Below are 24684 nucleotides of genomic sequence, written 5' to 3'. Positions count from 1 at the left end.
AATGAGAAATTAATGATTATTTAAGTAACACCCAAATGGTCTTGTAATTAACAAAGAGCTGGGAAATTATTCTTGTGTTGACCTTTGCTTCCTGCATCATAGTTGCTATTTATTTACACTTAGCAATCTCAAATCTTGTTAGAGTTAAGCAGGAGAGGCCAGGGGGGTATATGGAGAACTAAATAAAAAAATTAAAAAAATAGTAAATTGCAAGTTGAGCCAACGAACAACAAATCTATCAAAACACAAGGCTAACAAATGCATTTTAAAAAACTCAAGAAACATCCGTATTATTTTCCAAAGAGGAATATTTCACCAGCAAAATAGGGATTTACAAATTGAGGAGAGTTTCTGCCATCTCCCCCCCCCCGCCCCCCAAAAATGACAGAGAGACTTGCCAGTGTTTATAGTGTAACAGCTCAGGATGTAATGAAATTGCACTGCGGAGTACTTTAACAGTCATCTCATTAGACCTACAGTTGGAACAAGAGAACCACATAAAACAGGAGTCAGCTGCAAATGACTCCGTTCTCATCTATTCTCATTTGCTATTAAAAATACCTTTCGGCAGCTTTTGCCACCGTTTCCCCCGCCCCCCACAACCTCCCCCCACCCCGTCCCTGAGTGCTTTGCAAAGTATGATGCATGCACCTATTTAAATTAACAAAGGAATGACTTATTTTAATCTTGCCGTGCTTTGGAGTGCTTTGGCCATTTGCAAGAGTCATATATCATCACATACAACCTTCCAGTGCTGCAGGCAAGAAACTCAGAGCGTGCAGCATTTGGTGGGAGCCAAACAATTTCTCTCGCACACAACTGTGTCAAATGCATGTGTGGGGTTCATTATGGAGGGTTGCGAGGGAAATAGCTTTGATGTGGTGCGGGAAGGAGGGGTGGGGGGAATTTAAAAAAAAAGAAGAAACAGAAGAAGAGGAGAGGAGATGATGATGATGATAAAAGCCAGCTTCACAATACATGCGCGCATATCATTATCAATGGCGGCAGGGAGAAGCGACCACCGAGCTGCTGACGTGATTAGTAAATATACATATAATTGCGGCGGCCAATTATCAGAAAAATGAGAGTGGTAATTACAAGACAGAAAATTAACTAGAACTCTTATTAAGGCTTTGTTTCCGATTCAAACAATCGGAAATTGCAGCAAAATACAATTAAATCAAAAGTAACTGAAGAGTAAAAGGCGACAGCGTTCTGAGGGGCTGCCTTTGACACACACTTTTGAGGATTCTGCCATGTGGGGAGGGCAACTTTGAACCTGGCAGCTGAATGAGTCGCAGAAGGTACAGCTGCCACTTGTATCTCGTGGCTCTTGCTACCACCACCACCAGAAAGAGGCTTCGCAAAAGAAGCACGTGCAGGTGTCACTCATTCAGCAAGGATGACAAGCTGTCATAGCGCAGGCCAAGCGTGCAAAGCCCGTTACGTACTTTCTTTCAGGAATCTTGCTAACAGCCCTGTCAGGTAGAACGATGTCACCGTTCTCACACTGCAGGTGTGTGGGGAGGGTGTCAGGACTTGGGTCCAGAGTGGGTATTGGGCTAGAGCCCGAGCCTGGGGGGCGAGTAGGAGTGGTCTTGGCTGAGGATCTGCCTGCACACCACCGCCTGCTTCTGGCCGAAGGAGGGAACTGCAAGTCGTTTTGCACCCACAGCGCAGAGGTGTTCCTTTTTAAAGGTGAATGCACCAGGTCAGGCTAACTTTCTGGCCTGGGCTAAGCAACAAGGGGGAGACCTGTGTTTGCTGACTGCAGACCACTTTGCCAAACCCACGAACCCTGAGAAGGAGAGAGAGCACTGGCTTGGTTTAACTTGGTGAGAGCTTGAGGCCGAAGCAAGATTTGAACTGCAGACTTTGGGAGAAGTGTGAGTTATGAAAGTGGTGGTTAATAAGAAGGGAGGAGTCCACCACACAAATTAGCCTTACTTCCATGAATTTGTCTATCAATGGCTACTAAGCTTGATGACTATGTTCTACCTCCACTGTCAGAGGCAGTATATTTCTGGAAACCGAAGAAGGGGAGAGTGCTGTTTTGCACTGGGGCATCTCATTGGCCACTGTGAGAACCGGATGCTGGACTAAATGGGCCTCCTTTGGGTTGCTCTCCTTACGTTCTTATGTTAAGGTCCTCCAAAAGCCCCACACCAGCTCTCCATGATATACCAGTTTGTTCCTTTCTTATTTTACCCAGCTAAACTTTGAGAGGCTGATCCTGGGGAAAGCCCAAGTTACGGCATTAAAAAAAGAGAAAGGGAGTAGAAGAAGAGAGAGAGAGAAGGAAAACCAACCCAAGCGCTTTGTATATCTCCAGTTTTGAGTACAGAGAAGGGCAATGTGTGTGTTGAGGGGGAGAGGGATGTTTTGAGTGATGCCTTTGCCTTGTGAATAATGAACAGTTCAGGAAGGTCAACCCATTACAACAGAAGCTGTTTAATTATTAATTATGCCCAATCTATGAGCAAAAGGACAAGTTCAGAATGTTTAATATGTGGTAAACCCCAAACAGGCCCTCACTTGGCATTTTGCTATTAGCACTCGTCAGCAAGGAGCTCAAGCATAACAAGGAAAGCACAGCAGCAGAAAATCTGAGCAAGGTGTTGGGGTGGGGTGGGGAAGGAGGGAGGCAGCTGAACTTTAAACTCACTCCCTAGTATTTAATTTGTGGAAGTGACAGCCCTCCAGGTGCAGAGCTGAACTCTTTGACCAAAGAGGGTGGAATCTGCGTTTTTCCCCCCTCTACTTGACCAGAGTGGCAGAATTTTTAGGGGCACTTAAAGATCCTTTGCAATACTGCAGCACTGAGTAGGATCCAAGTTATTCCCCAGAATCCTCTGATTCTTTCACTTAATGCCTCTGATCACATAAACACACAGCTGATTAGTAACTTTCCTATATCCAAGGCCCGCGGGGTTGTTTCTGTTTCTGGCAATTCTTCCTCTATTTCTCAACTTCACAGGCTGAGTGTCAACACATAGGCAGCCAAAATGGCAGAACCACAACCCCATGCAAAGAAGGGAGGTATCAGCATGTCTGGAGGAATTCTGGGTGTTTTACGGAATTGCAGAATTGTAGAGTTGGAAGGGACCATGAGGGTCATCTAGTCCAACCTCCTGCAATGAAGGAATCTTTTGCCTAACATGGCAGTATAATTGCATATTTTAAAACCCAGAACAGGGTTCAATAAATCGAAAACTGCAGCAACAAAAATGAAAAGTGTACATGAGGTTGTTTGTCATCATTCAGTTCTGGGTGCAGCCCCTCTGCTCGAGGAGGGATGCCTGAGAGCCCTTAGAGGTGTGGATCAGGCCATCTGAGCCTTCAAAAGGTGCCCAGAGAAGGTAAGCCTCCTGGACTGAGAGGGACAATTGTGCCTGTGATCCAAGAGTTATTCTCCAGCATCCTTTGATCTTTTCCCTTAACACCTTTGATCACACGCAAACACACAGCTGCTCAGCAAGTTCTCCATACTAACAGGCTGCATGTTACCCCCAGTATATAATAATATACAAATCATTAAAATTTATTAGGAAGGTGCGGGATTAAAATGATCAAGCTCTATTGAGAAACAAGTAAAAAATGCAATTACACATCACCTGTGAACTACAGCAGGGATCAGCACCTGAGCCCCCCAGGGCCAAATCTAACCCCTGAAGACCTTTCCTAGTGGCAAGAAAGGGGTGCAGAAGGAGACATGCTGAGGAAATGGGCACCATTCTCCTCAAAGCAGCCTTCCAGTAAAACTAGCTGCTAAGACAGAACTTAGGAAGCTTTCCCCCAATTTCTATTTGTGGCTGAATGTTAATAATTGTAGGATGGGGATCTCTGAAAGATTTGGGTCACCTCCAGGCAACCTGTTTACTGAGCATTCTTCCTGATTTGCTGGCACAAAGTCTGCAGATGGTGTCAGCTATTTCATGAGCATCCACTCATTTGTTTGCGAGGAGGTTATAAGACATTGCATCAAGGGGTTGTTACCCAACACTTTCCACTGCACTTTCACCTTCCTTACTGCAAAAGCTTCAATTTTGGGAGGGCAGGTTTGTTGCACAAGAGCACCCAAATCAACTTTAATTGCACATCCCGAGCTTGCCAGTAAGCACCTGAATCCTAGGTCAGTGCCCTTGGTTTCCAGAAGAGTGAGCGGTGCTGTCCACAAAGTACTGCCACAGCGACACATGATATGAGGCTGCAGCCTCACAAGTCTTTGTGGACTGAGTTTTCCTGTGATTGCGGCTTGAAAAGTGGCTGCTCTGGTAGGTTTCAAAGTTTCCTGCCTTCGATGAGCTCTTTCTGAATCAACTTGTCTACTATGGGACCTTGCATCCTTCAGCATGGTACAGATTGTCTATTTCTATGCTTTTATAGTTTGAACTAGTGAAAGAATCATAGAATTGTGTGAAGTTGGAAGGAACCCCAAGGGTCATCTAGTCCAACCCCCTGAAACACAGGAATCACATCTAAAGAACCCCTGATAGATGGCTATCCAACCTCTGCTTTAAAAACCTCCACCACCCTCTGAGGTGGTATGTTCTACCGTCAAACAGCTCTTACGGTCAGAATGTTCTTCCTAATGGGATAGAAATATTGAAAAATAAACATTTTCTTCATGCGAGGCACTGAACAGGCCTGTTGGGGCACACCTGTTGCCCTGTGTGGGTTGTGCATGTGCTCTGGGAGCACACCTAACATGCCCCTGTGACAACTGTACACAGAAGGGGAAGATCAGCAAGATTGTGTCCCATTAGTGAACTTCTCATGGAAGAACCACCAAAAAGTTTCCAAGGGAACCTGAGGCTCTCTGGAACGCAGCTTGGAAATCACTTGTCTAGGCTAATCTATTAACAGTGGCTGCAACTGCTGTCTTTTCTACAACCAAAGGATTCGGTTCTTTTCATTGTGCCATTCTTGCTGCAGCAAATATGGAAATGTTTTAGTGTGCATTCCCTCTCTTGCAGTTTCAAACAGCAAAAGACACAGAGATATGTGCAAAGCGTTCAGTGGCCGCGTCCACCAAAGGGACCTCCCCTCAAAGAACTGAGCCCATTTATTGTTCGCTTCCACCCCTCCGTAAATGCCCCATGCAGCCTTATTGCTTTTTCATAAAACACTGCCGCAAATAATCAAGCATGACCATTGACACCCGCAAGATTGAGTTTTTAGGAACCATTAAATGAGTTCGGCCTCTTGGGAAGGTTTGTTTCTCAGGTTGGCCTAAAGGTAATTATTCAGCTATTCCTACCTGTAGTTTTACCTTGTTCTCATCTAGCCTTTGAATCATGCACATGGGTAAGGTCACAATTTCTGGCTCCAGTAAAGAGAACAGCAGAAAACATTTGGGCCGGAGTGGAAGCAGTGATGGATAGATACATTCTGACACTTGACTCTCCTCTGTACGCACACATTTAACATCCGAGAGATGGAGGCATACATGGAACTCTGCATGGCACTCTCTCCCTCGCTTTGTTTCTTAAAAAGTTAATGCAGTTGTTGAAAACACACGGTAGAAATGTTGAAGTGGTGATTTTAAACGTAATAGTCAGAAATAAGCCAGGGGGCTTATTGCTATTTCTAATTTTATTGATCCAGAGTGTTAGACAGTGATCTTGAGACCTGTTTTGTTGCTGTTCCTCTACTAGATCCCTTTTTTGTCAGCGTATCCATTTTTTATCGTTTGCGAAACAACCTTAAATGCCTGCCAGAAGGAGTAGCAGCAAAGGATCAAGGCTACACAAAACAGCCCTCCGACATCAAGTCCAAGTCTACCAAGATGCGTATCTTGCCTCCTCAAGAGCCAGATCCTGGAACAGCAGAGACCAGCGCAGATGAGCATGGCTGCTGATTCTGATCAAGCAGACTTTGCCAACCTAAAGGTAAAGGGGTTGTGGCGCTCATCTCGCTTTACTGGCCGAGGGAGCTGGCGTACAGCTTCTGGGTCATGTGGGCGGCATGACTAAGCCACTTCTGGCGAACCAGAGCAGCGCACGGAAACACAGTTTACCTTCCTGCCAGAGCAGTACCTATTTATCTACTTGCACTTTGACGTGTTTTTGAACTGCCAGGTTGGCAGGAGCAGGGACCGAGCAACAGGAGCTCACCTCGTTGCGGAGATTCAAACCGCTAACCTTCTGATCAAAGTCCTAGGCTCTGAGGTTTAACCCACAGCACCACCCGCGTCCCTTACTTTGCCAACCTAGTGATCTCCAAAAGTTTTCAACTACAACTCTTCTCTGCCACAGCCAGCACAGGGGAAGGCTGACCTAGCTAAACTAGTCTGATGATGGGTTCCTAAAACACTCCAGAAGGTGGACCCTATGAATGGATGTGCCCCTATGCAAATGCCCCATTCCCAACCCTCAGACCACCCTCTGGCCAGTCCTTTGGCAGCCTCCATATGCCCATAACTTTAGTGCAGTAAAGAACCCATTCTAAGTAAGTTGGGGAAAGTATCTTGCTATCCATGGGTTCAGGAAGAAACTTGCCATGCAGAAACAGCTGCAGACTGAAAGGGAGGGGAGTGACTCTGCTCCCCCCACCCCGCACCTACCCTGTGAATTTTAGGACTTTGCCAGCCCTTATTTGCTCTCATGAAGTTGCCACAGAGGGGAGCATTTGGCCCGAGATCATCAGTCTTAGAACACTAAACACTTCTAATAGCGAACACTCACGTTATCACGAATGCACTGAAAACAACAGCAGCTGTACCATACCAGAAAGCAAACAGACCTTCTCTCATGAGGTCCTTATTTAGAAAGAGACACACACATTAGCACAATAAGTGGGAACTATTATTCTCCCCCAACAGGGCTAGATCTTAAAAAGAGCCGAGGGAGGGGAGCAGGGAGAGAGAAACAAGGAGGGAAAACAAAACCAGGCTGCTATAAAGCCAATGTAAGGGGGGAAACCGTAGGGCACCCGCCAGGACCCTAAGGAGGAATGGAAATCAGCTCCATCGGAAGGCAGGGAGCCTAGAAACCAGCATGGCTTTCATTGCACCATTCTGCACAGAATGTAGCTCAGAATCAGGTGGCACTGCTTCCTTGGAACTTCTCTTTCTTTCTTTCTTTCTTTCAACAAAAACAGCAACAACTATACTAAGCTTATAGTCCTCATGGTGGTGGGTGGGAGAAGGGAAACTGAAAACAGAAGCAGGACATTTGGCAAGATTTGTCTTTGAGGGTTGTATCTAATGTTAGCCTTACTCTGAGCAGACCCTTTGAAATTAATGGACCTAAGTTAGTCATTTCCATCAATTTCAATGGGCATGATCTGAGTATGACTAACACTGGATACAACCCTTGAGTCAGGGAGAGCACATGCAATATAACTTAAGAATGGCCCCATGAGTGTCCACTTGTCTCTAAATATGTGGATTGGGAGCCTGATCACATGCAGACATCATCTACACAGTGCACGGTGGTTTAAGACACTATATTAGGGATAGGGAACCTGTGGCCCTCCAGATGTTGTTAGACTACAACTCCCATCATCCGTGACCATTGACCTACTGGCTGGAGCTGCTGGGAGTTGGAAATCAAGATCACCAGGGAAGGTCACATTCCCACATGGCATGTGGTTTGCTCTGAAATACAATTTTCTGTGTTTAGCCATCTCAACCTGTAGTTTGGACATAATGGGCTTTCAGACACTTCAAAGGGTGTTATTTCTGTGCACACAAAGTCACGTGCGGAGAACTTGTTGCAGTTACATTCCACTTACACAACATGGCATCTGTTCACATGTGTGATCATAACTCAAAGACTGCCACACCAAGTTACGAGCATGCATGTCTGAATGGGCCAACACAGGCATAAGACCTCAGGTAGAGCTTATGTATACCTTCAGTCACAATGAAGTCAGTACACAAACACAAACACACAGTGACCAAGTGTCCAGAAATCAACAGATGTGCATATCATACACATGCAAACATAAGTATGTATATGCATAAGTTTGCCCTGATTTGCAAAAAGGGATTTGCTACTTTTCAAGGCACCCATAAACCATCTCCATCCACATGCAGCCCAATTCCTTTCCTCCCAAGTTTCTGGTTCTGTCACATCAATTCCAGGCTCAGCCTGTTTCATCAGAAGTTGCTCTGGTAAGTGCAGTTCCCTGATAAAGCAGGGAAAGATTCTGGAAATCAACTTCTGGAACTAAGCAGATGGGCTGCCATTCCAGGCAAAAGTGTGCTAGATCTGCCCTGCTTCCTATGTGTAGGACTGAATTTCAACTGCTGTGGGTTAATTTCACTTACACTGTTGCTTCCTAAAGTGATTAAGGGGTGAACAACTACCACCACCAGAGCGTAAGGAAGAATATTTTGTTAGCTCTGAAAGGGGAAATCTGGCAACTATGATCATCCCATCAGAAGTCAGGTCTCCCAAAGAAAATGCTGGTTAGCAGAGCAAGCACCTAAGTGTTGACAACGTGGATACATACAGCATATTAAAAATCAAAGTACACACACAATCAAATCCAGGTTGATTTGCACAGAGATGCACAGAGGCAAAAATGAATGTCCTGTGTCTGGGGTAAAATGCAGTTTTCCAACTTCTTTTCTGAGAAACATAGTAATGTGACAAAAAAGAGTGGGGTGGTGGGTGGACACAGATTAAATGTGGTGCATGTAAATGGCAGGAGCATTTGAATAAAAATGCACATTGTGCCCTTCCACAGCTCAATAGCCAGGCATGCAAAAATTTGGGCAACTGGAAATCCAGATAAACAGGAATACTGTTTCCTTAGGCCTGCACTAGTAGTCAAGGGGGTGGTGGTGGGGATAAATGATGCCCTGACCCAGAGGCCCATATGTGCTTCAAGGTAAATATAAATCCTGCTGCATTTAGAGGATTCTCCACTAAATTCAGTAGCTGGATCCCACCCGAGCCATGCCATGGACAACTCATGCATTTCACCCGCTGAAACACTCTGAGCAGGCCTTGTGGGTGGGGAGCTTCACGTAAGCACCAGAGTTTCTGCTCCTCTTGAGAAATCACTGGATCAGGACTAAATGGGTTCAGGTAGAGGTGTGAACAACAGGGCTCCTGCCGTTTTTGGTTTTTCTCCCTTTGACAAAACCGAACCGAGAGGTGACATTCAAAATGCTCTTGTTTACAGTTCAACCCTGACCCCTTTTAGCAGGTCCTCTTTTGCGCATCCAGACCAGAGCTGCACAAAAGCCTGCCTCATTTAAAAGGCAAAACGACAACTTCCATTTCTTTGCATTACCACATCTGGCAAGGTGGAGAGGTGATCAATTAATATGGGGGGCCTTTGGGGGTCTCTGTTATCCAAAAGAGAGAGAGGGAGAAAGAAAGAGACTTTCCTGGAAACCGCCTCCTTTTGCCAAGGATTCAATAGGAAGAGTCAGGAAACAGCACAAAGCAGGACAAGGCCAGCCAGCGCTCAGCAGCTCAGAGCAGCACAAGGCAACTTGTCTCGCAGTTGAGGACGTTGGGCCATTGTGCTTCATTAGGAAACAAAATATAAGCTTTCCAGTCCATTAGGAATGACTTTAGGAGTGAAAGCACATAAGACGGCGACTCACCTCATCAACAATGCACTGGAGTAACTGGAGGGGCTGTGATGGAAAGGAGAAGTGGGGGGGAGAGAGAAGTATTAGGCTATATGCAATATCTTTACAGTGGAGTGGAAAGAAAAAATCATTAATGCAATAAAATATAGCAAGATTAATCAACAGCAGCAAACTCTTATAAAAACATCGCGGCTCAGGATGTCCTATTATTTCTAATGGTACCTAATCTAATACAGGCAGTTAAAGGTTTGCATTTTCCACAAAATGCAATTTGCTAAGTTTAAAACAAGGCATTCAAGCATGCAAAGGAAGCAGCCATCAGGAAAAAGAAAAGTGAATTTTTTTCCCGAACTCATAAAGCTTACCATTAAAGATCCCTGGTTTTTCTGAATCTGAAAAGGAAAAAAAAGGGGAGGCAATATGTAATTAGCATGTCATAATCAAAATGACTCACTTGGACACATTATGATCACTGAGAGAAAATTATTGTATCGCTGGTGGCAATTTGTGGGCATGTGTTAACACAATTTACATAATGAAAATACACAAATGTTAATAGCTCGCTTCTCATTTATAGGCGAAAGTCAGCAGAATGTTAATTTCACACAACACTTTTTAGTACCCTCCAGGTTGTATTAGAATAGGGAGAAAAACCATAATCCATTTCAAAAGGCTGTTTACGATTCAGATATAAATAATGTTTTATATTGCTAGATTGTGAGCACTGCGCTTAATGTTGCAATCATTGCTAATGTTATGAAGCTCACTCTTTTTAAATTAAAAACCGATTTATTTAAAATTGAAATTAAATCATAGTCAGAAATTAGAATTTTGGATTACTGCCAATGTCTGCTCACAATCTTGCCCCCCCTCTTTTTTTTTTTTTGAAGGAAACTTTAATTATGTGTCTGAACTATATGCCTGTTCTTAGAGAACAACAGTTTATGCTCCACTTTTTAGAATTTCTTCTGTGCCCCAAACCTCCCACAGCTACTTTCTGAACACCAGTTTTTGGGTTATAATTATCATTTAAGATCACCAGCTGGCCTGTCCCTCCCAAGACTGCAAAATCCACAGACTTAGTCTGAGCATCTCGGGAACTGCAGCAAAGGGGCTACCAAACATTGACAGAAGTGGCTCAAGGGCCACTGTTTAAGGCTCTTATGTTTAAGCTAAGGATGCCAACTGTATAGGTGGGGATGCTGCCGGTTACATCTCTGAAAGCTGGGTGACAAAACTGACCCCCTGACAATTCTACCATTATTAACTATGATTTTCCGTCAACTGTGTGGCTCCTTGCACATATTAACACAGGTCTCTTCCATTCTGCAAGATGCTTCTTTGCCTAAAACATCTTGGGTTCACTCACAGTTAACTTGGCCTGCCCTTTCCATTCAATATTCTCAGCTGAGTAGTGCCAGAGATGATGAATGGCTGTACTTCTCTCATTGGCTTCGAGAGCTCTCCTTCCTCCCTAGCTAGCCAGAGGCATTATCCTATAAATTAGGGATGGGGAGCCTGGGCCCTCCAGATGTTGCTGGACTCCAACTCCCATCAGCCCCAGCCAGCATGGCCAAAGGTCAGGGACAATGGGAGCTGTAGTCCAGCAACATCCAGTCTACATTCCCCATCCCGACTCGAAAAAATTGTTCACAAAAGTAGTAAAGGTCACAGACATATACAACGCCCACAACAGTGTATGTATTTGCTTCTGGTTGTGCCATTATCAGGGTTCTCTTGTACAGTGGTGCCTCGCAAGACGAAATTAATCCGTTCCGCGAGTCTCTTCGTCTTGCGGTTTTTTCGTCTTGCGAAGCACGGCTATTAGCGGCTTAGCGGCTATTAGCGGCTTAGCGGCTTTAAGAAAAAGGAAACAAACTCGCAAGAACTCACAAGACGTTTCGTCTTGCGAAGCAAGCCCATAGGGAAATTCGTCTTGCGGAACGACTAAAAAAACGGAAAACTCTTTTGTCTTGCACGTTTTTCGTCTTGCGAGGCATTCGTCTTGCGAGGTACCACTGTATCTTTCATCCTTATGGTTATTTTCAGCAAAGGAAAATGGAAACGTTCATAATTCTCTGTCTGGTGATAGGGAAAACCCCTTAGAAAATATATAAGGAAACAATGTGCAACCTTGCACCAACCATACTGGTGGAACTTCATTTTATTTACCAGGATTTCTAACAAATAAGCCCAGCATTATTACGTCTGAACACCTAAACCATAAAAATAAAACGCATACAGGTAATTTGGGACATCACCTATAAATATGGCCTGTTAAAAAAGTATCACCTGTGCATTAAACACATCAAAATAGATCTCCTCCAGTCATCTATAAGATTAAAATATCAGTTCTCTATACGTCCCTACACCTCCAGATACCAAATAAAGCCAATTATAAACTCTCTTTTGGGGTACTTCAATGCCCCTAGGGTGCTGTTAGCATAAAGTACACTCTACAGCAGCAGCAAAAGATTTCATTTAATAGAAGAGGTTGATGGTAAAGAAACAACAATATTTATTACATTTTTATCCTGGCTTTCCTCCAAGGCATTCAAGGCACTGTATATAGTCCCCCACTCTCCATTTTACCTCCACAACAACCCTGTGAGGTAGCTTAGGCAGAGAGGTGACTGGCCCAAGGTTACCCAGTTAGCTTTATGGCTGAATGGGGATTTGAAGCTGGGTCTTCCCAGTCTTAATCTAATCACTACCCCTTCATGGCAGGATAGGGCAGGAAGTTACCAGTGTTTTTGACATATACCTCCTTGCACGGGAATGTGCAGCACCTAAGTGCATGAGAGAACTTCCCGGGGTTCTGTACTTTATGAGCCATAATCCTGAGGAAGGTGGGCACTTTGCACTTGCCAGAAGTCACAGGGGAGAGTATACTGCTTCACTTCTCTTGAGCAGCAACACCTTCCGTGAGCCTGCAATCTGGTGCAGTTAACATCCCCATCTGTTTAAAACCGTGCCTTCAAAGAACCACACGTTCCTCTCTAAAGAGGGCAAAGTGTGTGCATGTTGTTCTGATCAGAGACAACATATGCATGGCATAGCCCACATCGAGGGGTGGGCAGGTGGGGGCAGAGTAAGCAACACAAACCGCAAGGGGAGCATGCTGTATCTATATTTATTTTCAGCTACATACCATTTAGAGCTATTATGATCCTGCATAACACAATATGCTGTTTACATTACAGGGGGCAAAATATCTGGCCGACAACCTGAATTGAATATTTACCAGTAAAATGACAGCTAATTGGGTTTATGAAGGAGGGTTTTCCTTCTTGCTGTAATGGGGAAGCCTTAATAGAAGTAGGGAACGAGATGGGATGAGGAGGAAGTAAGGAGGGGGGGGAGTGAAGGGAAACCACAGCTGTTCAGTCCTGTTGAACTATGGACTTGTCTGAAGCCAGGATGAGCTCAACTTGAGTCTACTGGCTTGATAAGCAGAACAGGGTGACAGGATTCTATTCGCAGGAAGCAGAGGAGGAGGTTGTGGGCATAAGACGCTAGGATTTATAAAGGACAGTTGACTAAAACCTTTGGGGAAAGACTCTATTATACAAATGTTCCAGAGAGGCAGCCAGGTTAGTCTCTTGCAGCAGAAACAACAAAGGGTATTGCAGCATCTTAAAAATGAAGGGGGAAAAAAGCTATGGTTTTCCCAGTAGTGATGTATGGAAGTGAGAGCTGGACCATAAAGAAGGCTGATCGCCGAAGAATTGATGCTTTTGAATTATGGTGCTGGAGGAGACTGCAAGAAGATCAAACCTCTCCATTCTTAAGGAAATCAGCCCTGAGTGCTCACTGGAAGGACAGATCGTGAAGCTGAGGCTCCAATACTTTGGCCACCTCATGAGAAGAGAAGACTCCCTGGAAAAGACCCTGATGTTGGGAAAGATGGAGGGCACAAGGAAAAGGGGACGACAGAGGACGAGATGGTTGGATAGTGTCTTCGAAGCTACCAGCATGAGTTTGACCAAACTGCGGGAGGCAGTGGAAGACAGGAGGGCCTGGCGTGCTCTGGTCCATGGGGTCACGAAGAGTCGGACACGACTAAACGACTAAACAACAACAAAAATGAAGAAATTTATTACGGCACAAACTTTTGTGGCACATTTCACCAAATGTGCTTACTGAACCTTTATCTACGCCCTAATTATCACAGACTGTATTTTTTTATCTCATTGCCATTTATTTCCCACCTTGGAATTTTCTGCCAGCTAAGATTTCACTTCATGCACCTGACAAAATGGGCTTCAGACTGCAAAAGCTTATGCCACAAGACATTTGTTAGTCTTTAAGGTGCCACAATATTCTTTGTTGTCATTGTTCAGCAAATGAAGAGAGGTTCTAGGTTCCAACTCCACATATCAGGGAGGATGAGATATAGAATAAGCACCACAACCCTTGAAATACTGGATTCTATCCAGATGGCCTAAGCTACTCATGGCCGGGGAACTGGGGTATGTTAGGGATTGGCCAGCCAAGCTGCACCAAGTGACGTTGGCAAAACTTGTTGCCCACAATGGGAGAAGCCATTTCCATGCTCATACTACATGACATCACTATAAGTGGCATTACAATACTAAAGCATAAGAAAAATCCCCCACTGTGCTCATCATTTGTAAATCTTCCTTATGTGTACATGTTGCATACATGGGAGTCCTAGAGATATGATTCTCACTTTAGGGTGCAACAGAACTCAAAGTCAGTCCTGGATGAGCCCTGCCAGTGGAGGTATCCATGTCTAAACCTCAGCAGTGGAGTAAGTTGCTCTGAACAGTTGTGGAAGTCCCAGCTGTGGAGGTTTTAAGAAGGTTGAAAGGATCCCTTCTGCTGCAGAATATCCTCTTTTGGGCCATGTGATCTGATGATCCACAGTTCCTTCCTAGGGATTGACTCCATTAAGATGAATGATGAAAACAGCCTTCATGAGGCTAAGTGTCCAAGTAGAGTTTTGAGAAAGTGCTGCGGGTCACAAAATGGCTGCAGCCGAAGCATGGCACAACAAAATGGCCGCCACATTTGAAATATTGGGGAAAGAGACAGGGACACAAAATGGTGCAGGCATACACCCCAATCATTCACTGCCTTACTTGATCACAGAGAGGAGCTCTTTTCACCTCTCTGCTGTTTAGAAGTGGGAAGGGTATCCAATCCTGGCATCCAGTGAAATGTGGGCATGTTTAAGGAGACATGTTCAATGTAGGAGATGCTGAGCCAGTGTAAACAGGAAATGAGCAGGAACAGCAAACATCTCTCATGCATTGTACATTTTGAGGGGAAATTTACTGAGACCTCTCACAGGTGCCATAGGATCTACTGCTGGCACACTGGTGCTTGTGGGTGCTGCATTGGTGGCTCTTGGTTTATGCATATTGCTACCATTGTACAAGTACCGCTATCAAGAAGCATGGATCAGTTGCCATGAGAAGGGCGTAACTGCCTCCATGGGAAAAGTGTAAATTGACCTAATTCCATGAACAATCTCAGCTGCTGGTCATGGAAGATTGTAAAATAGCGTGGGATTGTACACAAAAACTGGGGGAAGCAATCCTTGCAAATGCTCTTATTGCTACCACTAAGCACCAACGACATACATAGAACTCCTGGCTTTTTCATAACTTGACAGCTTTATATAAATACGAGAGAGTGAGGGAGGCGGGGGGGGGGTGGACCTCAGAAACTGCTGCTGAAGGAGACAAATGTTTTCTTGAGGGGGGACAATTACAGGTCTCCCATTTCAAAAGGTGCTTTGGAGGAACATGCAGCATGAACTATAACTCTGAAGCACCTTTTGAAATAGGACAGCTTGTAATTGTTGCCCCTGAAGAAGACATTTGTCGGAACATGTTGGGCAGGGCACTTGACCAATAAATTCTCCTTCAGGTTCTTTTTTTGTTGGTGCTTTCTTTTTGTGGTTGTTCTACTTTTAGCTTTACACTCATGTCATCCTTTTCAGCAGGAAGACACACTGAGTGCATGCTATTGCTCAACTGAGGCATTACACTGCAATTTCAGAAATTCTGCATCAATATATCTGTGCCCATTAGCCAGTACTGATTCAAATTTCCTAAGACCTTCAGTTACTTCTTAATGCCACTACTGAGAACGACAGACAGCTATTTCACTGATGTCTTGATGCAATATCATTGTAACTTTAGTCTTTTCTCCATTAAGTAGAGCTGCTCTGCTTTTTTGCCTCTGAAATACTATGAATACACTTTAAAAAGCTGTATGTTGTTTATGGTGATCTACCACTCCAGGTAATTTTGTTTGTACGGCTGTGTTTCCTCTTAACTCTGCTAGAATATCTATGTGCTACAGCTATATTTTTCCCAGACCCTCAATGGCAAGCTGCTCAAGCTGTACTTATATTAGACATATTTTTCACTGTAAAACAATGTTGTTTACAGTCCACAACACTGGCACATCTCTGGAAAGATAAAACAGCTGTCTAGCTGGGACTGCTACCTTTGCACACAGTTCACAAAAAAGCAAAGAATATGATTTTATTACATACTGAAATAATTTTTTAAAAAGTCAATATAAAATACCGCACAGTTTGAGCCCTCTCCCTCTGCCCCACACTACCACGGGACAAGTTGGTCTTGGAAGCTCTGGTGGTCCAATCCTACTGCCCCACATGGCAAGATTTATTATGGAGGGGGATTTTACATGCCGTCTTCTCCAGAGGCTATACCAGAAATTCTGCTAGAGCTTAATTTTCCTAGAAGGCTAAAGAGCTCCTAGCAGTGACTCACTGTGGCCTCCACTCTTTCTCATCTGCACTGCAGTGTCGTGCTGTGGTTAAGGGACTGAGCTGTGAACCTGGAAGACTTTGGTTCCAACCTCACCTGTACCACGAACTCACTTGGCTCACCATGCTCTCTGATGTTCAGCGTCCACCCCTGCAATATGGAGATACATCTTAGCACCCTACCTTACAATCATTACTTCAATACTGTACATGAAGTATTTGGAAAACTTTAAAGCTCTACAAGCTCAGTTGGTAGAGCGTGAGACTCTTAATCACAGGGTCCTGGGTTCAGGCCCCTCATTGGGCAAAAGTTTCCTGCATTGCAGGGCGTTGGACTCGTGTCCTCTTCAAATCTACAATTCTATGATTCTGTATATGCATACTACAAAATGATGCCAACAATTAATTAATTCTTTCCTGTTTGTAATGCTGGGGGACCAAATTTGGAAATGCAATTTGTATGTAAACATACAAAACAAACAAAGAATAAAATAGAATATTCTATAAACTCCAAGGTACTGGCAAGCTAGGCAGGGTGCTCAGTAAAACCTATTTTCTGTATGTTCCTGTCTGGGGGGAGAATAGGTTACAGGGAATTTATGCCCTTATTTTTTCCTCAAGATCTGAGCAATTTCTGAATTCTAAAGATTAAACTGCCTTATATGTTAAAACATTCCATTTCCCTCTATAAATAATATTTGGGTCAAAGACAATACTAGTTCAATTCTTCATTCCAAAGAATTAAGCTCCCCATTTCTGTGTTTCCGGTATAGCATAGATGGAAGAAGATATTGCCGCACAACGTTATTATTTGGTTTCAGTTGTAAAGTGGTCTAAAAGATGTGATCTATATTTAATTACTTAGCTAGTCTTCCACTGTCTCACAGAATGTGTATGTATGAAAGCAGATATCCATTGCCAAATAAAAAGTCAATATCCCCAAGAATTATGTTTTTGGCACAAATATAAGATGTCTAATAAGAGCAGGAAAATCTATATGTGTATAGGATTTCTACAGCCATAGGATAATAATAGCAGCTGTCAAATCAACTTAAAGTTATCCCCCTGGAATATTAAAAAGCAAATAGCAGATTTCTTCCAATGTATTCTGTAAAGAGAACCATATACTATAAAGACTGAGAAATATTACATATAATAAAATATGATCTTAAAGATCTTTGATTATAATTCAGCACAGAAAACAGCACCACTTTGGTATTAACATGTGAACAGTGTTTAATGTCTTTTAAATGGTTCAATATTGTAATGTATGCTGATGACACCAGAGTTTCACTCTTATTCTGAAACCAACTGCTGCCGCTCATCAATTTAGTCTCACAAAATAAATGAATGCTTAAATGACACTTCTGTCAAATGAAAAAGAAAACCCTGCAAAACAGCTTTTCCATGCACTCAAGTTAAAAAAAAATCATGTTGTTGCTGTTTTCCCCCTCTCCTTCTTTGACAAGTGGCTCTTGCGTTGAAATGAAAACAGGCCAAACTTGGTCAATATTATGGATTACATATAAGAAAAAGAACCTTGGACCTTACTAATATCAAGGAGCAGAAAGCAACAGCTTCAATTAAAACCAGCCAATTATTCAGCCCTTTAAGATGCAGCAAATAAATGAATTGCTTTTAAATGGAAGTCCTTGGATGAAGAGCTCTTTGACCCACAATTCAATTGCACTAGCAGGAATCATAATGAAGGAGGAATTTGCTGAAACAAAATATTTTTTTCTCCCCTGAAAGGGGAAAAAAGGCTTTTGAATGAGTAACCGAGATGCATTTACAAATATTCTCCATTGCAACAGGGAGAGAAGGGCTAGATTACAAAGGGGGGTGGGTCACCTTGAGCTTTGTTTACAAATTACTTTTCCGCTGGCTGAATTCTTACCTCACCACATGCCTCCCTGTGGCTCCCTTTCATTTGGCAATTCCAGGCAGACTTACACCGCTATCTAGAAGCTGAGGGTGCAGAAGCCCTTCCCAAGAATATCAGAGCCTGCAGACTCCTCTCTGATAATCACAAGACTGTGTCCAACAATGCAGTGAGTGAGGAAGATGGCACTCTCTCTAGACACACTGGAGCACCTGTGGGGCTTGGTAGTGGAGCAAGAAATGCTGTGGCCCTCCTGGAGGGAGAAACACAGTTCATCAAGTTGATTCCCCCCTACTCTAAGTGCCTCTCATAAATGAAAGGCAACAACTCATGACATTTCATTCAAGAGACACCCTCAACGGCAACTGGGAAGAGAGAGGTGGCCAACAAGGATTGGACAGGAACTGCTGAACCAAAGGAAAGTTACGACTTTCCCACAAAGTTTTTGCTTCTTATCTTCTGCTGTATACTCTCATGCAGTGTGCACCTATTTATGACACGTCAAGGGTAAAAACTAAAACTAATATTTATATCCCTACCTTCTCTTTCCACAAAGCTTGGGATGCCTAAGGCAGCTAACCACTAAGGCAGTTAGCAATTTTAGGAATATTAATTAGTTAAGTCAAAATGATTCAAAGATAAATAAATACACAGCAAATATTGTGAGTTTCAAATGCCTCGAGGTTTGCTGACCTTAGCAAAATGATGCCACAGAGTGACAGTGTAATACAGTAAGTCCACAACTTATGCAGAGGTTGCGTTCCGGGGATCACGCCTAAAGCCAAAATTGTGTCTAGTTGAAACCCGTTGTGTTCAAAACCTGTTGTGCCAAAGTCATTTTCCTGGAACCCCGCCCCCTTTCTGCCCCTTAAAAAAAATATTTTTTGCCCCTTCATAAAGCTGATTGTGCACAAGTTAAATGTGCAGAGGTGGTGGGGTTGCTTGTATACAAAATTAGGCAAAAACAGTTGCCCCAATCCAGTGACTGTCCATGTATAGAGGACAGAATACTAAACTCATTAGGAAGGGCTGCTACCTAACTGCATCCTTCTGTGAATATTTTGTGCCTGTCTAGAGATGCTCTCACCTCTGAACAGCTTTGCCGAAACACCAGAACCCATATGGGGTATTGGATCAGGGTAACTCATGAGAACTGATCCAATGCAGGATTTTTACCTCACCCCACCCCCATTAATAATGTTTTGGACTGCTGCCTTCCTTTATAAAATCAACCCAAAAGAAGAGCATGTTCAATCTTGCTCTTTAACATTCTCTATTATTCACTTTTGTTTCCATCGCGCTGGGTGCCTCTACCCGGAGAGAAGCAATATGTCATCATTTTGTTGAGCTAACTGGCCTAACAGTCTTGTCCCTTTGAGTTAGGAACAAGACAGCAACACTTCATCAAACCGTTGGCAAAAGCCAGGCAGGAAAGGGCTGGCAGAAGAAATGGGAAGCAGCCAAGTTTTCAAATCTGGTGACTTGATTAGCCATTATAGAAAAGGGAAAAAACATGTTGGCCCCCAAAGTTGTCCCCTTTTGAACAGAAAGCTCCCACTAAATATCACCTCCATCAGTCTCACCATTGTAGTTTTGTAATAACCCGTTTCAGCGCTTGCTAGGTGAACATTTGTTGAAAAGGCATCTTCGCCACTTGCCACTACTGCCTCCTCTTTTTGGGGTTTCCTCTCCCCCTCCCCTCCCCTTCTTATCATACTCCTTATTTGAAACAGATTTTTAACAGATAATCTTGCTCGTTATAACAATATCTCGCTTGCATTTTATTCAAATAATTCTTAAAAACAGCTTTAAAAGCCGTTTGGAATAAACATCAAGCTCACCATCAATCAAAGGCAAAAAAAATTTCTGCTGGCGGTTGTATAAACATCAGATCAACTCACTGATGTCTTCAAGGATTTCAGACTGAACCATAAAAAACTCCATTAACTTCTGACAAAGAATGCAAATTAATCGCAACATGGGGTGAGATGAAATTAAAGGCTCTTTTCTAATCAATGACAAGGCAGGATGAAATATTTACTCCTCTCTCTCTCTCTCTCTCCTCCCTCCCTCCCACCTCCAACGCTTGCCTGTGTTCAGGGTTGCATTCCTCAAGCCAAGCCCAAGCAGAAGGTGAGTACACAAACTTGGCCACATCAAGAACTGCTTAGATCCTCTCAGCCCTAAAGTAATCTGCTTGCAAGTTGCACAGATTCAACACGCACACGTGTGCGCACACACACACACACACACACACTCCAAATCTCAGGTGTGCCCAATTTGTTATTCACACTCTCCTGTGCCAGTGAAAAGGGGTGGGGGTGGGGGGAGAGGAGAAAGAAGGCTGGCACAGACAGATGCACCAGGAACCTGAAATGACAGTTCTGCCCTCCGGAAGCACGATCACTACAGAAAAATCTAGTACAGCCTCCAGGTGAAATGTCTGGTGCTCCATATGGAGCAGAGAAAATTAACAACAAGATGGAAATCTCACAAGCAGCAGGGAGCTGGATTTTTTTGAGGGGGGAGGGGGGAAATGAAATTTAAAGATGAAGAAGGAGAAGTAATAAATTAATGGGGTGTGAAAACATTCAAAGCTTTACAATACCAGGGGCACTATTTGCTCAGATTTTTATTTTTTTTAGACTAGGAGGGGGGAAGCACCCCCTTCCAAACTTCAAGTCATTTTGATGTAATTTATTAACAAAGATCTGCAAGTGTATCCAAAAATAGGTAAAAGGGGTTTTAGCCAGATCTAGGAGGACTAGTTTAAATACATTTCTCAGAATCCTTCAGTTTTCAAGTGTTGCCTTAGAACACTTTTGCAATGGACTTCTCCTTGCTGCCCCTAACTTGGAACACAAGCAGTGACTACTTGACAGTGGCAACTGCCTGCATTTCTCTGCATTTTTGTACTGTTAAGCATGTCTCTGCCTTCTGTTTAAATCAGAGCAAGCTGAATATCTGGAAGAAACTGTACTGCACTGTATTTCAGTTCGACAATTCTTTCCACACAGAATCAGAAAATGCCTCTAAATCAGCATTAAGGTATTTAGAACTTTTTAAAGACTCACAGATATACACAAACATACATCTAAATGCAGTTGTTGTTGGTTTTTTTTGGGGGGGACAACTAACTTGGAAGAAAGTATTTTGGTTTAATGTTTGAACTCACAGAAAAAGTCATTTATTGTCATGGAGTGTTGGCTTAAAGTCATGAACTTCACCCCAGTTTTTGTAGATATTTATACATACATCAAGATAAGAACATTCCTTTAAATTATTTCTTTTGATAGAAAATACCTCAGGCTTTGAAAAGGATTTCATGTTTCTAAGAGATTGTACCCTATAGCTTCTTAGAGATTTCTGCCCCCTAAACAGCAAATAAGTGGTTATCATCACAATAGTAAGTTAATAAAAACATTAAGTGAATCAAGAATTTGCTGGATTGATCAAACCCGAGAGTTTGTTTGTGTAAACACCTGGTAACAGCAGTGGCTGGTCTAATTATCACAATATTTAAATGTTTTCTCTGCAAATTGACACATTTGCAAGTGAACTGCAAATGAAAAACACAAATAACATTCACCATTCATCAAAACCAAAGTCCTGAAAGCACTTACAAGCTTCTCATGTGACTTGCATAAGCAGTTGTTTCGCATCTATAAGAATATTGTACATAAGATAAAAAATATTCAGTAGGAAACACTCACTAGGAACCTTTTTTTTTTTTTTTTGCAAGTCCCCTGTTGAAACCAGCAGGAGCTGTTCCACATTTCGCACAGGCTGTTATGCCTCCAGGTGTTTTGCTTTCAGTGAAGGAAGACAAGATTCCCAATTTACAACGTCCATACTGATCCCAAAATGCTTCTCAGTCCTCCTGCCCCAATCTGGGAGGAACTGAGAAGACAACACATACACACAATGCAACAAAATATAGCAGAAGGATATATGGCCTGAAAGCATGATGGCCTGAAAAAATGGTGACAAGGAATGGCTGACCTTATAGATAACCCATAGTGGAATTTCTGCAGAGTCAGGAATTTAAGCAGGGATGACCAGCATTATTGGTCTGGGGGGCCAATTCTGCTTCTTTGAGTGAAATGTTTCAGTGGCTTACACCAGTGTTTCCCAACCGGTGTTCCGCGGCACACGAGTGTGCCGTGAGACATCGGCTGGTGTGCCGCGAGATGCCTGGAGGGAGGCGGGCGAGTCGGGCGGAGAGAGGCGGGGCGGCGAGAGGCGGGGCGGCGGCGGCGAGGAGAGGCCGCGCCTCCTGCTGCTGCCTGGCGCTCCTCCTCGCAGCCGGCAGCGCTGCCTGGGCGCCTCCGCGCGACTCTGCCTCGCTGGGTTTGGTCTCCCAGCAGAGACGGGTCACACGCGCCCCTCCCTCCCTCCCTCAGCCTGCGCGGAGGGAGAGCCAGAGAGAGGCATCGCTCCTGCGCGGCGGGAGAGGGAGCAGCCGGAGCGATGCCCCAAACGAGCTGAATTCCGAGCGAGGGACTGAGGGGGGAGGGAAAAAACTTTCACTTTCGTGCGTCCCTCCCGGCGTGACGCTGCGCGCTGACGTCACGGGGCGGGGCTTTAATGGTGGTGTGCCGCGAGATTTTTTTTCAGTAAACAGGTGTGCCGTTGCCCAAAAAAGTTTGGGAAACACTGGCTTACACTAACCCAGAAGGCAGAATTCAAATGATTTGAAGGCAATCTTGGGAGTCAGAAATATATGCTGATATGTTGAAACAACTATGTTGTTTATCAGAGGGGGTTAACTTAGGAATTACTTATAATAACTATCAAAATGCATTAGTGGAAGGGTGAAACAGGCAAATATGTTCCATGCTTCCTCCATGATCAACTGATTTTCGTCCGTTTTCATGTTAACCACTTTTTGCTATGCACCTGCAACAAATACACTTCTGAACATTCATTCCTCCCCCACAGCTGTTTCTACATATATATTTATTTCTGGAGACTATTTCTGAGATAGCTGGGCATCTAGCTGACATAATGTGCACAGCAACTTGCTTTCCCCGGCACCCTCCCTGTGAATTGCTGCACCATGGGCTGGGTTTGGGTCCACAGGATCATACTTCATGTTGCTATGGTTAGGCGAGATGTAGCTTTGCTGCATGATTTGCTCCAGGATCAGACCACCACCTGTTTAAATATTTCTCGGCCACCACCAGTTTAAGAAGAAGAACAGATGGTGCATCTGCTGACTCTTTTAAAGTCCATAAAATGGTTAAGAAGAAGTTGTTGTTGTTTTTTAAAAAAGTAAATAAGTGCTCCTAAACACAAGGAAAAGACAAAATCTCTTTCTATTATTCAATAACCACGGTGGTGAGGCATCTGCATAATCTAACCATGCATAAATTAGAATCTGTTATTTGCATAATAATAGCAAGTTAATAGATGCTTAAAGAGCACAGACCAACACCAGCTTTAAATCAGACATGCCTCCAGGCACTTTGGCCTGTATCAACCAAGACTTTAGGAAAAATGGGTACAATCCACCAGGGAATGGGTCCTGCACGTGGATCACTAAAATGACTCAGAGCTGTGTAAGAGATCCCAACTGATTGCACACAGCCCCCATCCATTTTGATGCAGAATATACAGGTGATGTTGTGGGTGATTTCTACCCCATGTCCATGAAACAAAACAGCCAAAATAAATAAATAATTAAAAATGAGGAAGAACACTCCAAATAACTCATATTGCTGCATGGGCATAATTCTTCAAGGACAAGGACATAATCCTTCAACACTTTTCCAGCAAGAATAACAGCAGGTCTTCCTCCCACACCTTGAACTCCTGTCATCCATTTGTCATGACAGGTATTTGCAAAGAAATACAGCCAGAAAGGGACAGCTGACTAGCGTACTGGAGACTTTCTCTTCTCCTTTTGATATTTTTATAGAGTATATTCAACAAGCATATACGCTATTGGGGGGGGGGAGCGGCGGCTCACAGCTTCTCAAACAGCAGTGCCTTAACAATAGTTTCCAGGGAAGTCTAAGGATATTTCTTGCCTGTGTTCAGGTGTTGTATTATTGGTTTTGACTCAAGTTAAGATAATAGAATTGTAGAGTTAGAAGGGAGGGACCCTGAGGGTCTTCTAGTCCAAGACAAGAGAGGAGATCTTGGTTTGGGGACATAAGAAAGTAGCAGGGTGGTAGGTTCTACCATTTAGTAAGCAACCAAGGCCTAGTTCTCGTTGAAGTGGAAAATCTGAATACTCTTCTATCCAAAAAATTTCCTCCACATTAAGCAAACAAACCTACATGGAAAGACTAGACCCTTTGTCTTCAACATCTCCCAGACATGCTGCTTTCTATGTAAACTGAACAGAAGAGCAGGCACCCCCCCCCCATGTCTGTAGTCTGATATGGTTCAGGACTGACATAGTTTTACCACCCCAATGAGAACAAGGCCCCAGATGTATTGGCAGGTCAAAAAAAGGTAGGTTCACCAGAT

General features: G+C 43.6%; 1 protein-coding gene across 7 annotated transcripts in view; it reads right to left on the bottom strand.

Moving 5' to 3' along the window:
* Positions 1-24684, bottom strand: part of MAP2K5 (mitogen-activated protein kinase kinase 5) — a 137738-nt gene that overhangs the window by 24223 nt on the left and 88831 nt on the right. For 2 of the 7 annotated variants that reach the window (XR_014213417.1, XR_014213418.1), the window contains 3 exons: positions 9922-9948; positions 9569-9601; positions 399-473 (listed from right to left, as the gene is read on the bottom strand). Coding sequence is in view for 4 of the 7 variants with exons in the window: in XM_082198628.1 (XP_082054754.1) it covers positions 9569-9601; positions 9922-9948; positions 16423-16476 (114 nt within the window). In the remaining 3 variants the exon portion in view is untranslated. Of the gene's footprint in view, positions 1-398; positions 474-9568; positions 9602-9921; positions 9949-16422; positions 16477-24684 lie in introns of all 7 variants that reach the window. The other 5 variants (XM_082198628.1, XM_082198631.1, XM_082198630.1 and 2 more) reach the window with 3 other exon arrangements.

The sequence above is a fragment of the Podarcis vaucheri genome (assembly GCF_965113315.1).
Source record: "Podarcis vaucheri genome assembly, chromosome: 14".
NCBI lineage: Eukaryota > Metazoa > Chordata > Lepidosauria > Squamata > Lacertidae > Podarcis > Podarcis vaucheri.
This window is presented reverse-complemented; position numbering and strand designations above follow the sequence as displayed.